At 42.1% G+C, this 15,467-nt stretch overlaps 2 protein-coding genes across 3 annotated transcripts; one reads left to right on the forward strand and one right to left on the reverse strand.

The window, feature by feature from the left end:
• Positions 1–354: 354 nt before the first annotated feature.
• On the forward strand, positions 355–12,142 carry si:dkey-34d22.1 (discoidin, CUB and LCCL domain-containing protein 1). 2 transcript variants are annotated; one of them, XM_020656223.3, is made up of 15 exons: positions 355–540; positions 3,402–3,623; positions 4,231–4,368; positions 5,417–5,468; positions 5,558–5,630; positions 5,724–5,857; positions 5,999–6,036; positions 6,962–7,153; positions 7,640–7,752; positions 8,920–9,094; positions 9,193–9,285; positions 9,450–9,543; positions 9,750–9,787; positions 9,864–9,974; positions 11,273–12,142. In XM_020656223.3, the coding sequence occupies exons 1-15, from the start codon at positions 438–440 to the stop codon at positions 11,665–11,667; spliced, it is 1,971 nt and encodes a 656-aa protein (XP_020511879.2). In that variant the 5' UTR covers positions 355–437; the 3' UTR covers positions 11,668–12,142. The 2 variants fall into 2 exon arrangements, with proteins under 2 accessions (XP_020511879.2, XP_020511880.2); XM_020656224.3 differs by having other exon boundaries at positions 9,867–9,974.
• Positions 11,945–15,320, reverse strand: si:ch211-79k12.2 (uncharacterized protein LOC568844 homolog). The gene is made up of 3 exons (XM_029281701.2): positions 15,110–15,320; positions 14,675–14,930; positions 11,945–14,586 (listed from the first exon to the last, which is right to left on the reverse strand). The coding sequence occupies exons 1-3, from the start codon at positions 15,131–15,133 to the stop codon at positions 13,106–13,108; spliced, it is 1,761 nt and encodes a 586-aa protein (XP_029137534.2). The 5' UTR covers positions 15,134–15,320; the 3' UTR covers positions 11,945–13,105.
• Between the last annotated feature and the right edge of the window lie 147 nt (positions 15,321–15,467).

Below are 15,467 nucleotides of genomic sequence, written 5' to 3' on the forward strand. Positions count from 1 at the left end.
CTGAGTAAAGAAACGTAAGTGCGTCGGTAATTCTTTTATGAATAATATTTTAAAATTGTTGGTCTTCACTGAATCCAGCTCTGAACGCTAATTGGCTGTCTCGAATTGTGTTTTATATCTCCACGCCCATATAACCTTTGTAGAAGCAGGTACAGTGTTGGCATTTTATTGAACGTGAGTAAATGATTAGTGTAACCCCCAACTGCCGATCTCAGATCAGCACACACCTACAAAACAGAACACCCATATTTGGGAATGGAATGCGTGGGGATTATGTGATTGACAGAAACGGAGAGCCAATGAGAGGTCGAGTTCACGCCTCTTAGCCAATAGTAAATAGTCAAAACTTTGTAGGCTACTACAACTTTGAACAGCAGGCAGCACATCGAGCTGTCGGAGCTTGCACCTTACTTTTAGATGCAGAGCTCTGGGAAATCATGCTGGGAAAGTACGAAAACATCTGGGATGCTGTGAAGTCTTTTCTCGCTGGTTTCTGGATTAGTATCAGTGTCTGTTCTGTTTGTGTTCACGGCCAGCAGGGTAAGAAAATGCCTTTTTATCAGACCGCTCAAGATAAAGAATGTAGCAGGAGAGTTTATTTCTAAGATCTTGTTAGCTTAGGCTACTGCTAAAACTACTGGCCCACTGGTCTCCAAACGCTAAAAAGTAGCATGCACATTTTAATTGAATGGTAGACTATATTTGTATATGTAGTGAAATAGTTAAAAGTTAGTGCTAGTAGTACTAGCATAGCCTGCTGTAAACAGAATTTGCATCCTACTTAGGCTCGTCATTGACTTCATTTTACGTCAGCATTTCAGATGGTTACACCTTTACCCAAGCGTGTATTTTATAAAGTACAAGCTGCTGACTGTTTTCAGACAAGTCTACCTCGAACCTAAAGATACTAGTTTGTCTTAATGTCTTAGTTTGGCTTAACTGTGTGTGTTTAGGTCAGTGGTCTAAAAACAGTATCCAGGTAGGCACAAAGGTCGACCAAGTGATGTCATGGTTGCATTCTTTACATACTGGTGCATGTTTACCTTCTGATCCCAGCTATCAGCCTACTTTTCCCACAGGGTTTCTTTCCAAACAGCAGTGAAGTATGAATCACATTCACCATGAACAAAGACAAACAGAGAAACAATTTACTTGCCCCGCAGACCATGACTGTAACACCACAAATCTCTTGTAGTTGTTTTTGTCTCTGTTGGGAAGATGATTAAGTCTGGGGTCAATTACTTCCTCTGAATCACAATGAGCTTACTGCAAAGTATGCAAAGAGCTTTGGTGGGGCCAGGTTAAGGGGGAGTGGGGGGGGGCATAGCAGCTTGGTGTTGAAACTTTGTGATTGACACACAAGACAGGATAAGGCAATGTAGTGACAGGTAACACAGGTGAACATCCCGTCTGCTAGTGTAGACCTGCAAGGACCTGCCAGCATGTGGAAAACAATGTCATTGGGATTCTTGGGATTGCTCTCCTGCCACCCAGTTAGTTTATAATCCACCTTTTTAAGTTTTCTTTTTTTTCAGAACAGGCTGTTCACATACCCAACTCTCTGTATGAAACAAAAAACAGACAGGTCTTGAGAAAAAGGTTTAGTGAGCAGGGAAGGATGACCAGCCAGCCATCCAGAACTTCCCCAGCATTGTAGCTTCTGAGGCCTCCCAGCGGAAGTTGACAGATTCACGCTCGGTTGCCCACAGTAACAGTGTGTCGCTGTGGCATTTCCAGGGAGTCATTTGGGGTTTGCTGAGGGGAAATAACATCTGAAGGTTTATGGTATTGTTAGGAGCTGAAGAGTTGTCGGGAAGTAGGGGAACGGCTGGTACCGTATGACGCAGGATGTGTACATGTGTGACACGGCGAGGGGAAGGTCATGCTCTGGTTACCCCTCTACAAATCTCCTGTAGCCTTATATGGAAGACAAGGACAAGGATGATGTGAGGGCTTAGATTGACCCTGGTGCCTTTTTCAAGTTTTGACCATTCTTGGAACATGTCAACACTTGACATTTTGTGTATGTGTGTGTTTGGGGGGAGTGGGGGGGGTTTAGATTCTGCCGCCCCCCATAGCACTTATATCTGTGTGACACTTGTGGGAATTGACTCATCTATTTCCTGCAACCCACGGAGATGTTAGAGGGTAAATATTTGTGTTTTCTGCTCCAGTCAGAAGTGTTAGTCACTTCAGGCCGGAGGATGTAATGAATCAACCATGAAATAAAGTTGTTCATGGTTGGAGTTCTACGTAAATGAAAATAGAATAATCTTTATACCAATATTAAGACTATAAACATTACGATTCAGTGTTTCCCCTATGTGTACAGCGTTGGGGGTGGGGGGGGGGGGGGGGCACGCCGACACAAACACTTGAAGGAATCTTGGTGTTCATGCGTTACTTTTAATGACAGCTGTCCTGTTCTATCGGAAAGGTATCCTCAAATGACTTCTTTCCCTGATTTCCAACTCTATCCACTATCCTATCTCTACAATAAAGGCAAAAGAAGCCCAAGAATAAATCTTAATCTCTAATCGTATCTCCGCATTATATCCAGTGTGTGAAAGTCTGAGGAGTACTTTCCTCTCTGTCAGTTGTGTCATCAACCATTTGATCAGAAAAGACATGTTACTTATCTGTCCTGAAATAGTGCAATAACAACACCCTAAATATTCTGAGGATTGACTTTGATGTCAGCGGTAGAGGAATTTGTTGTTATTTTAACTTGAGGTGCTCAGCTGATTCCTCTTTTATGCACTGGCACAGATGTACACAGAGTTACTCAGGGATAATTAGTTATTAAGTAAACAAAAATTCCACAGTTTTGTGAGAGAGAATTTTTTTTGGGGTCATTTATTGTGGAGATAGGACAGTGGATAGATTCGGAAATCAGGACGAGGGAGAGAGAGTGGTGAACGACATGCGGGAAAGGAGCCTCAGGTCGGATTCGAACCGGGGCTGCACGCTTGGAGGACTATAGCCTCCGTATACGGGGTGCACGCACTTACTACTACACCACCAGTGCCCAGTTAGTACCTTTTTAACAGGATCGCTACAATCTGGCAACTAAAACAATCAGGCAACTAGTTCAAAGTTATTTTTGAATAATTATAATCATTTATTCTTCTACTTCAGTGATTAAACTTCAACAACACTTAAAACTCAACATTTTGTTTCTCTAAAAGTTTAGGCCAGCACAAAAAAACCTCAAGTGTTCTCATGAAGAAGTTTATTAGGTGATTTAGGTCAAACATGACCCATCCCTTCAACTCTATGAGCCAATTGCATGTTCATAAGAACGTGGTGTTGATCTAACTCTATAACAAACCTACCCCTAAAAACATCTCCTGATGATTTACTTTGTGAACTGTCGGCTTGTTGTCCTTGCATTGTTTCAGGTAATGGCTGTGGACACACAGTGCTGGGCACAGAGTCTGGCACGCTGGCCTCTCAGAACTACCCAGGTACATACCCCAGTAACACCTGGTGTATGTGGAGGCTCCGTGTGCCAGAGGGGCGAATGCTGCGACTGCTGTTTGGGGATTTTGACATCGAGAACAGTCCGGGGTGCAGAAATGGCTCTCTTGTGATCACAGACAAGAGCGGGGAACAGAGTCTGGGTAAGCTGAATGTTAAACTAAAGTTTACAAAGGTGCTCTCATGTCTCCTCTTATGTTAATCCTTTTCTAAAACAGCCCTGAGATTTTGTTTAATGCTATATTTCATTCCTGCCATGACTGTGGAATACACACTATGCATGCTTTTCCATTGACACAGGCAAACCCGTTTTATGCAAGAGATATATACAACACCAACCAGGTGTATCAAGTTGTGCCTTGAGGGCATGCAATTCTGACATCGCACTAAAATAAGTGTTGAGAAATGCAGGCATTACAAATGTTCTTTTTGGCTGCCTTTGTGTCCATTATCACATTCCACTGATCCTGGCTCAAGGTTCTTTTTATTCAGTTTTCTCTGATGAGAAGCTGTTCCTACATGCAGGTTTTCAATATTATAGTATATATAGCTTTACAGACCAATATAGCTTTGCTCTTTTCTATACAGTTGTTATGGGTTACAAACAAATCAGGAAATGATTGTCATGGTAACTTAGCCTTCAGTCATCCACATCTGTTGATACATGTTAGCTTGCAGTTCATGCAGATGTCTGTTTAAATGTTTTTGTGTGCTCTTATGGATGTAGATTGTGGGTGTGTGTGTTTACAGGCCCAGTGTGCGGGAGGCTCGATGCATCGCAGAGGAATGTGACACTTAGAAGCAATGAAGTGACGATTACCTTCAGGTCAGGCCCACACCTCTCAGGACGAGGATTTCTACTGTCGTATGCCACAGACCAGTACCCAGGTATGATATTTAGAGCCGGTTATTATTTTTGTGAAAATTTCTCATGCTCATAATTTTGTCTCTAGTCACATCAGCAGTTCAGTTACAAACATCCAGAATGTAGCTTGACTTACTTGTAGTTTGACTTGAACTTCAAAAATATTGTTAAACACACACTGACTGTGTGAACATTTTCCTGTGTGTGTTGTGTGTGAGTCACTTCTTATTGGCATTCATTCTCCATCGCTATCTCTGCCGTGGTGGGGTTGCTCAGAAAGCCAGAGACAGGCTTCTTCTTCGAGGGCTGAATGGAGTGAGGCCTCAGGCCTCAGTCTATCCCATGTAGGGGCTGGATTTCTTTTCTCAGCCCACAAACACACACACACACACACACACCCCCACTCCCCTCCACTCCCCCCCATTTCATCAGCACAACAGCTCCAGTCCAAGACTATTACACATTTACTCCAACCGAGAGGCTGATCATTTAGCATTCGTTTCTGCTCAATTTAACTATTTTTTAGAGCTCACATACATTTAGTTTAAGGGTAGTAACTTCAACAGTTTAGAATAGTGAACTTCAATAACATTAAGGTTCTTCCTGTGTATCATTTTCATAACCATGTGGGCTTGTTTTGTCTGAATACTGGTCTATATTTAGAGATAGCTTCCTTTTGGTTGAAGTCGTCCAGTACATTATGTATCATAGTTTCCTGTTTTTACCGAGTTGTTTATGAAATCTGGCGGTGTCTAGGTGTCTGGAGCTAAGCCCATGTCCAGACGCACAAACCACTGTCTGTTAAGTCTGATCGCACGAGAACCATCCACTGTACTCGTGAACTGTGACAAAATCACAGAAACAAAGGGCTTAGTCACATGAACAGTGACGACCGCTCATCCCCCAATATAGCACACACAGAACATGCTAGACTGTCTCACACAGAGTCTGATTGTGTGATGTTTGGTGAATGCAGGGGGAATAATGTAAGCTTGGGATGCATGATATGAGCCATATTGAAGAGAGTTCAAATAATTCTGTGGCGTAATATTTTTTTTACTTCTGTAACAGATCTCATTTCTTGTTTACAACGAGGATCTCATTTTAGCTGGCAGCATTTTAGGTAAGTGGTTGACCTCTAGATATGTTGTAATAAAATCAGTTTCAGTAGAGCAGTGAGTGTTTCTTACATGTCAATCTGCTGTTTCTTAGCATGTACTGCCCTGCTGGATGTAAGAATGTCACGGGAGATGTTTGGGGGAACTCTGAGCAGGGTTACAGAGATGTAAGTAATCCACATTTCATTTATACCGAGCTTTCTCCTGAAGCATTTTTTCAATAATGTCTAAAAGTGCTCCATATGTCCCCTCTGCTGCAGACCTCAGTCTTGTGCAAGGCTGCTGTCCATGCTGGAGCTGTGGCTGATAGTCTGGGAGGTCATGTCACAGTGAATCGTGAGAAAAGTCTCAGACTCTATGAATCCACCTTCGCCAACGGAATCCTTTCAATAATGTGAGTTTGCTTTTATTGTGTTTCTAAATCCATAATGTGATCAAGTCAATGCCATTGTGAGTGTCTTAGAGAGCAAAAAAAGGGTTTTAATTGATTTTTTGTTTTTGGTGTATTGACCTTTTAACTGTCCTCCTTTGACAGGGGATCAATATCTGAGAAGAAGCTGCTCTTTAGTCAAGGTACAAGTTCAACATTACCTTTATCACTACATGTTACACTTTTTGAAAGGACAGACCCAGTGTTTATAATATTTGAACACATCTGCTATAAGAAGCATGATTATTTTCAGTCCCGCTGTCAGGTTTTTAAGGGCGCACTCACACCTGGCCAAGTTGTCCTGTACCGTGTTTAACCACGATTTAACAATTTAACAATTTAACCCCCCCCCCTCCCCCCATTCTCCCGCTGGCCTGCACTCACACTGCTCCAGGACTAACCGGGCCTGAGCACACTTATACATAACGTTGTAATATAAGACATGAATGGCTTTACGTATTTATGAAGCGTGCTTAGTTTACCAGACAGGCGGACTCGATTCTGAAAAATAAAAGGGACGTGCGGTCGAGTCCGCATCGGAGAACAACACAGAGAACATGACAGCTACTTCACTGACTTTGTGTCTTATTTTGAGTCATTTTAGTTAGATACAGCCATAACACTCATTAATGAAGGCTGTCAACGTTGTGTACGCGTGCTTGTGCTCGTGAATGAACTGTACCGTGCCGAAGCACACCTCTTCCAAGCATGCCAGGGCCAAGGAAGTGTACTTCACCTGAGCACGGATCTAAGCACTCACACTATCAAAGGAACTGGACTTTAGGGGTGCAGCGTGCTTAGGCACATTATGGATTGCCTAATGTGAGTGTGCCCTAAGAAATACTCAGACTGGCATTCCTTTTATGATGTTTGAACAAAAAAAAAATTGATTGATGCAATTCCTTTGGAAATGTCCAGCCCTAAAGGAGCAACATGTTACTCTCACATAGCGTTTAAAATGGCTACTGCAGTAGATGTCTTACCTTTAAATATTAATATTAAATTTAAATAGAAAACTTTCTGGGTTAACTTGTATATGTCTATCTGTTTCCTCTGGTCCACAAACAGAATGCAAAAACATCCTGAGTGTTTCTGGTTTGAATGCCTCGTCTTTCCGTGATAAGCAGAGCCAGGAGGGAACAACGTTCTGGTCCTCCAGAAACATGGGTACCAGCCATGAGGTCCTAACCTGGGTTGCAGACAGTAATGATCTAGACCCATGGGTGGAGCTGGAGATAAGTGATCGAAGCACTATCACAGGTAAATAAAAATAATATCATTTTTTATTTTATTTTGCAAAACATGCTGATTTTTTTAAGAGTGTTTATGCTGTGTTAAAGGATAGGTCAGGTGTTATTCTGGATATATTTTATTGTCAATAAATCCTTCTACATTAGTGAATGGATCAGAACAGATAACAAGTATTGTATTCTTATTTTAAAAAGGGTTATTTCTCTTTGCCACTGACCTCCATTGTTGTCCAAAAGCTATGACTACACATCAGTGAGTGAAAGTTGTACTGGTTGGCATTTGAGTGTAGAGAGGTCAAACAGTACAGACAGGTGGCCCCACACATCTTGGTCTGTTTAAGAGATTATTTGAAAGAGAGAAACTGAAACACAATTTACTCAGATAATATTGAAATTGTTTATCAGTTTGTTTATTCAGATATTTACTTCAGTATTATGTGAAACTATCATCAAATGTTGAGTGACAAACTAAAAACAGTGTTCTCTTTTGTTTCAGGAATAATTACAATAGGATCAAATGAGTACTACATCGAGTCCTTCATTCTTTTCTTCAGCAAGGAAAGAAAAAATTGGAAGCTTTACAAAGGCGCCCTCAGCAAAGAAAAAAAGGTGCTCATTGTTCTGCATTCACTGATGTTAGCTTTTTGGTTCTTATTCAGTCAAAAAGAAAAGGGGCCTTTCTCAAACTACTCCCTACACCCTCTCCATGCACACACCCCTCCCTTTGTTTCACTGAGGGCAGTCCAGAACATCTGACGGTGAAGTGAGAGTGGCTTGTTAAACCCTCCAATAACGAGGCTGCATGATGATGGCTTATAGAACAGGTCTATGTTAGATTGGATGGTATTAATAACCAAAGCAATACAAAATAAGAAAACAAACAATTAAATAAAACACTTAATGAAGCATATTTATTAATCAAACCAAACTGAATGCTGACATTAGCTGATAAACATATCAAATAAAAAAACAACCCAAATATTCAAATAATGGAAAAATAAAGGAGTTTCACCTTATTGTTGAGGGAGGAAGTGACGCTCCCTCACAGTGTAACACACCATTGTTGTCATGGGAGACGCTCCATACATAAAAATTCTGCGTTATCAGCGGAACAAATGTACACGCCTTCTGAAAATATAAAAATAGTCCAAGTATATAAATATGTAAATTAAAAAAGTGAATATTATACTTGTTATTTTTCTAGTCTTAAAAAACAGTTCATGTGTTTATTTGACAGTGAAGTGTTTTGTTTACAGGGAGAAACTGAGCATTTGATAAACATCAGATTGAAATTATGTTAAAATTAGAAACCCCACCAAATATGTCTGCTTGATATTTATTTAGACAACTTATTATTTGAGTTACATAAAATCATGGTTGTCTAAAGTTCCTGTTTCCATGGGAATGAGGGGAGTTCTTCCCAAACCTTAACGAAGGCTACTACATTCAGCTGAGGGCGTGATGTCAGACGTTAAATCGGTGCTGGAGTGTGAGTGGAGAGGAAGCAGTTTGAAAAAAGGCCTCTGCTGTGCAAACTGAATGAACACTAAAATAAAAACAAGATGCCGGTGTACACAGCAGACAAATATCTGTTGATATGCCTAATTATTTGTTTTATTTAACATTGATTTGTGTCGTTGTTTTTGCTTAATTTAATTGTAAAGGCACTTTGTAACTTGTATTTGAAAAGTGCATTATCAATACAGTTGTTATTATTGTTGTTAGTACTTCCTGGTGTTCTCTGTGATTATATAACCTGGTTGTTGTGGTCCCCAGGTGTTTAAGGCTTACACTGATGGCCACCTCAGGGTTCTCAACAGCCTCTTTCCTCCTGTGGTGGCTCGGTTTGTCCGTTTACAGCCGCTGAGCTGGCATGGCCGAGCCTCGACTCAGGTCCAAGTCTTGGGCTGTCCTGTTGCCAAGGTCACCCCAAGGTCACGCTCAACCATTGGTTTGTAGTCCCACCTCCTTATCCCCCAAAATCTCTTGACAGTATCGATGTCCTTGTGAAGAGAAGTCTGTGCTCATGATATTGTGATGTTAAAACAGACTCTCCATCCATCAAAGTGAACATGGATACACCACGACCCAGCCCCACTCCTGCCACCACTAAGGGCCCAGTGTTAGTGGAGACGAGGCTAAGTGTGTACCTTTTATAGCTCCTAAGCTCTGTGTGTTCATTAACTTTTAATATCAAGATACATGTCAGATGAGTAAAACCTTTGCAACATGTAACGTCAATAAACTGCATTCCTTCCTCACATTTGTACAACTTTTTGCTCACTCTGTCACTTCCTGTCCTGCAGGCTCCAGTCAGCCCGTCATCGTGGCAGTGGGAGTGGTCCTGGCCCTGATAATGTGCGGCAGCTGTTTGTTGGCTGGAGTCTGGTGGAAACGAAGGTACCACATTTGAAATAGATTCTCATTTTCTGTGCAAGTATCATGCTCAGATAATCTTTTGAGTCAATAATTACTTAGACAGGCACACATACATTTTTCTGTCAACCATTAAATCCACTAACCATTGTAGCTCCTCTAGTTATTGCTCACTTAAGAAACTATGTCCAGCTCCTCAATGCTTTCTGTCCATCTCTTTATCTGTGCAGGAAAAAAGAATCACAAATGAAGTACTCTCTCCCCACAAGTAAGTCGAGTGCTCTTAAACCATGTTCCTTTTTTCAAATGTGAAATCCTCTACATCTGTATGCTTGTGTGTCAAGTAGGTGGTCAGAGTTTCCAGGCAAAGAGTCTCCCCTGCCCTCAGTCAGAGCTCATCTCCTACCCTCTGGAAAGAAATGTTCACGATGCTCTACCAAGCCCTCCTCTTAACGGTGAGTTTTCATTCTTAACTACTCTCTATTTGCTGACATTTTCATCACCCATTCAGAGTTTACTGGTGATCCAAAGTTTTGAGCCCTGCCTTCTCTCCTCCATGTTTTTTGCCCTAACACTCTTGGCTTCAGTGGTCAGTTTGAGAAGCTCCTACCAGGCCTAACAGGCAAACAGTCCTCTCCACGGGTGCTCCATTCTTTCACCCCAGCTCAGCCCATCACCCAGCCACAGTATAAACATTCCTTTCTTTGGTCCACAGAGCCTCTCTGAAAGAGACCCTTTAATTGGAGCTCGATAAAGGGCGCTCAGCCTACTCCCTGCCCACCACCACCAGTTTCGCGCCCTCCCCTGCCTCCTCCATCCCCTCCCCCAGCAAGGGGGCCCTTCACTGAGAGGTGCACTGATAAACAGGACAGAGGGTCAAAGCTAAGACAATCAAGCCCTCACTACAGCCTGTTTAATTAAAATAGTTCTGGTTCTGTTTAGCACAAAATTCAAAACTCCACCAACTCATTTAGTTCCACCATTTAACTGAAACTGGACTATTGTAAAGCAACCCTAACATTCTCCTGCGCTCTTGCTACTCTCTTCGTTTCCATGGTTCCCGTATACAAGCTACTTTGTAGTATGGACATGTACTCGTATGTTTAAAGAAATTAATTTATCATGAAACCAGTGAAATGTACTTACTCCACAGTCTGTGGATATGGTGCTCAAGATAAGAGTTTGAGAGTTACTTTAATCCTGGTTAATTAGTTAGTTATGAATGGTTATATTGATTGATTTAATCGTTTATGCACAGGGGAATTTCTCAGAATATATAGTAAGAAGAGTTATATTCTTGTGGCTGGCAGCTTTTTGTATCAAAAAGACAAAAAAAGAAAAGAGTAGAAAATCAACCTGACAGCACATCTTCGATTCACACATTATTTGTTTGTTTGAACTGAAAAAAAATGTAGGTGTAAAAGGTTTATTGGACTTGGTAAATGGACTTGAGCTTATATAGCGCTTTTCTAGTCTTCCGACTACTCAAAGCGCTTTTACACCACTTTACGAGGGGTTGTTTGTTTTTGGCTGAGACCAGTAACCTCTTGTATTCTACACTGGTTGCCCAGCAACTGTTCAGAGCTGTCAGTGCCTACAGAAGTGACGCGGACATGGAAGTAAAAAATACTAAACAGATCAATACTGGAAACTGAAATGGTGCTTTTTAGCTGAAACCAATGCCAATATTTCTTTAATCTCAAATCACTATCTTGCTGGTTTTGACTCGTTTTCTGTTTGCTCATCTTTTCAGACTATGCTGAGCCTTCTGTCGGACAGAAAGTCGGGTCAACATTTAGACCGTCCTCGGATGAGGGCTACACCACCCCGTTCTCTTTAAGCCATTATGACACTCCTGGGAGCCTGCCAGAGTACGCAGAGCCTCTTCCCCCGGAGCCCGAATACGCCACCCCGTTCAGCGAGCAGCCCTCTGAGTCACATGGACCTCCTGTACCAGCACTCAGCGCTGGTACCAGGACGATACCCAGCCGTTCCCAGTATGACTGCCCCTCACACAGGATGCTGTCAAATGGCTACTGCACGCCCGCTCTTCACACCAACGGCCCACGCCCAATCAGTGTGGTCTACGCTGAGCCCAAGTCATGTGACTCGTTACTACAGAAGCACACATATGAGGAGCCTTTGTAAGCAGCTCAGACATAAAAAACAAGACTCTTATGAGATCAAATGTGGCGGGACCAGAGGGTGAGCTCAACTGGACACAAAGCTGGACAGTGTTGTCCAAAGTGTGCTCATGCTGACAGAGCTGCACTCCAGTGGTGAGCCAAGAGTCTACAAGTAACAGTGAACTACTTTGCATATATAGTTCACCGATCTGAGAGACATATGGATGCAAATATTTCCTTTACACGAACAAGTTGTACAACGGAACTATCCTGTGATGCACTGAAAAAAAAAAAACATGTTCAGTTTATTAATGAAATGTTTTATCACAAGCTGCACTTTCAGAAAACATACACGTATGTTTTGACCTACTTAACAGTTAAGTGAAAAGAAAACCTACTGAATATGTTACTTGTCCTCACAAAACATTGTATTTATAATGTATAATTTCAACATATTAAAACAACTTTTATAAAGCACTATAAATGGTACAAAGTAACTTAAGTGGTTGTAATTGTTTCAGAGGTTGTGCATGACCACTAGGGGGCTCTCTTGAGCTGTATACCTGTCACAGTAATGCCATTATTTGTCTGCTGATTCTAATTCTTTAGATCATTTTCATCTAATTTAACATAACAAATACTGTTTTTAAGAAAAGACAGCAGACAAGGTGAAGCTGTGTACACGGTGAAGGACTTTCCTTCATATGGAACAAAGCTCCTGGGATTCAGACCACTGCAGTATCCTTGAAGTATCCTACAAGACACAGATACCTCAACCAACCTCAGAGCTGTTCTTGCCATCAGTATGGAAAAGGGAGATTATTGTGTAAAATCAATTTTTAAAAACAATTCTAGTGTGTGGCAGTGATGTTATTTTTTTATGCCTTTGCCACTTTACTTTCTATTATTCCATTCAAGGTTCTGTGATTTATTTTTTTAATTACAGGTCTGGAACACAAAATCCCTAAAAAACAGTAATAATAAAGAACTGGTGTTGTTTACACTGATTCTTAGAAATGTAAATACGAAAAGGAATATATGATAAGACATACGATTGTAATTTTTTCTATTACGTCTATAAATGTTAAGAAAAGACCCTCAAAAATGTGTATCTTCTAAAAATCCTTCATGATGTCACATTTGTTCCATGTTCTCCACGGCTGAATACAGCACAATAAAACAACTTTGATAACAAACTGAAGTTTGACTGCGGCAGTAAGGTAGTTAGGTCATTATCAAACGGACTAAAACACAGGTAGTGATGTATTTCCAAAAACAGGCTGTTTGTAATGGGGGAAAAACTGAAGGAACAACTTTAAAAAAAATAATAACATCAAAGCTTATTCAACTTGAAAGGAGCCTAAATACAGAATATATATTTTTACACAGGTAGTTTACAACACTTAATGTTTTAAGCAATGATCCTGGTTTATTCCTAAATTCAGTTTTTTGTAATGATTTCACTCTCCACTGTCAGCGCAGACCCTCTCATTTGTGCTAAAGTCCTTCCTCTGGACCTCCTCCTCATCTCTGCCCTCGGAGGAGTAGTGCATCAGAGTCTGGTGTCTGTTCCTGGAAGGTGCATCCTTAAAACGCAGGCCACAATCTTCACATGTGTACAGGAGCGCCTCTCGGTTACTGCCTGGGTTTGATGATGTCTCTGACTGAGATTTGCTCTCATTCCCCACAAGAGGGGCCAGTCCGGGACGACCAGGGGAATCTGTGATATTTGAAGCTGCATGCATGTTACAACCGAGGTTGTTGGGGGTATTTAGGCCAATGGTGGCTTGAGGAAAAGTCTTTGGACGCCCAAGAGGAAAACCATGACCAGGTCCAGCTTCTCCAGCATGTTCAGGTGCCAGCCCGTGGACTGTGCGGTAGTGGAAGCGGATCCCAGAGCGATTGGAAAAGCCCTTCCCACAGATGCTGCAGATAAAGGGCCTCTCTCCTGTGTGGATACGGGTATGGATCTTAAGAGCTCCTGACTGAGTGAAGCATTTCCCACAATGGCTACAGCGGTAGGGTTTCTCTCCTGTGTGGGTCCTCTGATGGGCACGGACCCCTGCAAGATGGGGGAAACCCCTGCCACAAAATCGACAGGAATATGGCCTTTCACCTGTGTGAATCCGCCTGTGGATCTTCAGAGCCCCCGACTGGCTGAAACTCTTCCCGCAGTCAGAGCAGGAGTAAGGCCGGGCTCCAGTGTGCACATTGAGGTGAATGCGGAGGTTGCTGTGCGAGTTAAAGGCCCTGCCGCACTCTGTGCAAAGGAAGCCAGATTGTTTGTGGGCGTGCTCGGCGCGCTGATGCTGCAGCAACTGTGACGGTCTGGAAAAAGAGGCAGAGCAGTGCATACAGGGATGCTGTGAAAACATGGTCGACACTGCCCTGCCTCTTTCCTCCTGTTGTTGAATGTGAGTTTGTCTGTGCTGATGGTTGCTCAACTGAGAACAGTTAGGAAAGGAGCGCTGGCAAGACAGGCATGGAAAAGGGCTAGAGAGCTGAGGGCAGGGTAAACAAGAGGTTAATGGACAGTGGTGATGGTGAAAATGATGATGGGCATGGGTGTGAGAAAATTGAGAATCTACTGAGCCTTCATGGTGGCTCAGCACCTTGCTGCAGGTTTGGAGGCTGTGATGGCAACACAGACAGGGAAACATGGAGAAGTGGGATGAGGAGCCAGGCTCAGCTCTAGTGGGAGGTAAGTCTGAGGATGTTGCTGGATGTTCTTTGTCTGCCTCCTTTCTGTTGGGGCGGCAGGATGGTCTGGTCTCTAGCTCGGATATAGAGGTGCTGCTTGGTTCAGTGTCTGGTAAGCGAATACTGAGGCTCATTGGAGCAGAGCTGCTAGAGGCCAAAGATTGTCTGGGTTTTAATGTCTCAGATGAAAGTGGAAAAGTGGAGTATGGGCAGCCAGGGCAGGTGCAGGCAGAATGCACATCTAAAGGAAACATGAAAAACAGTTCGATAATGTAAAAAAATAAATAAATAAGAAAAAAAGCAAGATTAAATTGATCTCAGGCTCTTACCTTTTCTAATAAGTCTCGTCTCTCTTTTGTTCTGTGATGCTGCAGTCTGGATCTCTTTAACAGGCTCTGTCTCTGGCTTCTCCTGAGTTGGTTTAAGTCCAAGTAAAGGACCCCTGAACCCTACTGCCTCACTGGCGCCCTCAGCACCGACGTCGACAACGCCCCATGCTGCGTTCAGCACATCAGGCTGATTCTTCGAGCTGTTTCCAGATGAGACAAGGTCACCGATGAACTGATGCATCTCCATCCAGGAGGACTGACCATGTTGCAGAAAGTAACGAGGCATTTTTTTTTTTTTTTTTACAGAGAGAAGAAAAGTTTTGTTTGAAAAGTAAAAAATAAAAAGTATAACTCTTGTGGTTTCATAGTCATAAAGTAAGCTATATTCATGGGTTACCCTAAAAAAATCGCATGATAAAGGGGTTGTGTACTTACAACGTCGCTCTTGCCTTTCTCCATGAATGTAAACAAACGCTGCTGTTGTGTCCTGGTCGATCGATTTACTTCATCGATTACTTTTATAAGATTGCACAGAACTATGTTAACTACAGAAAATAAGCATTTTCTTTATTTCATGATTACATCTCTACAGTTGCACACTCCTGTCAAGTCATCTCGTTCCCTAGCATACATTGTGTTTCCGGGTTCCACGATCACGTGACATGAGTTGCTTCTTTTTTTTTTGTTTCCCTCCTATTTGCCCTTGACTATATTGTTTGGATAAAACTGAATAGCTATGCTACCGTACTATGAAAAACGACATCGTATTTTATTTTATCAAAAGAAAAACTAA

The sequence above is a fragment of the Labrus bergylta genome, chromosome 8, assembly GCF_963930695.1.
Source record: "Labrus bergylta chromosome 8, fLabBer1.1, whole genome shotgun sequence".
NCBI classification, from domain to species: domain Eukaryota; kingdom Metazoa; phylum Chordata; class Actinopteri; order Labriformes; family Labridae; genus Labrus; species Labrus bergylta.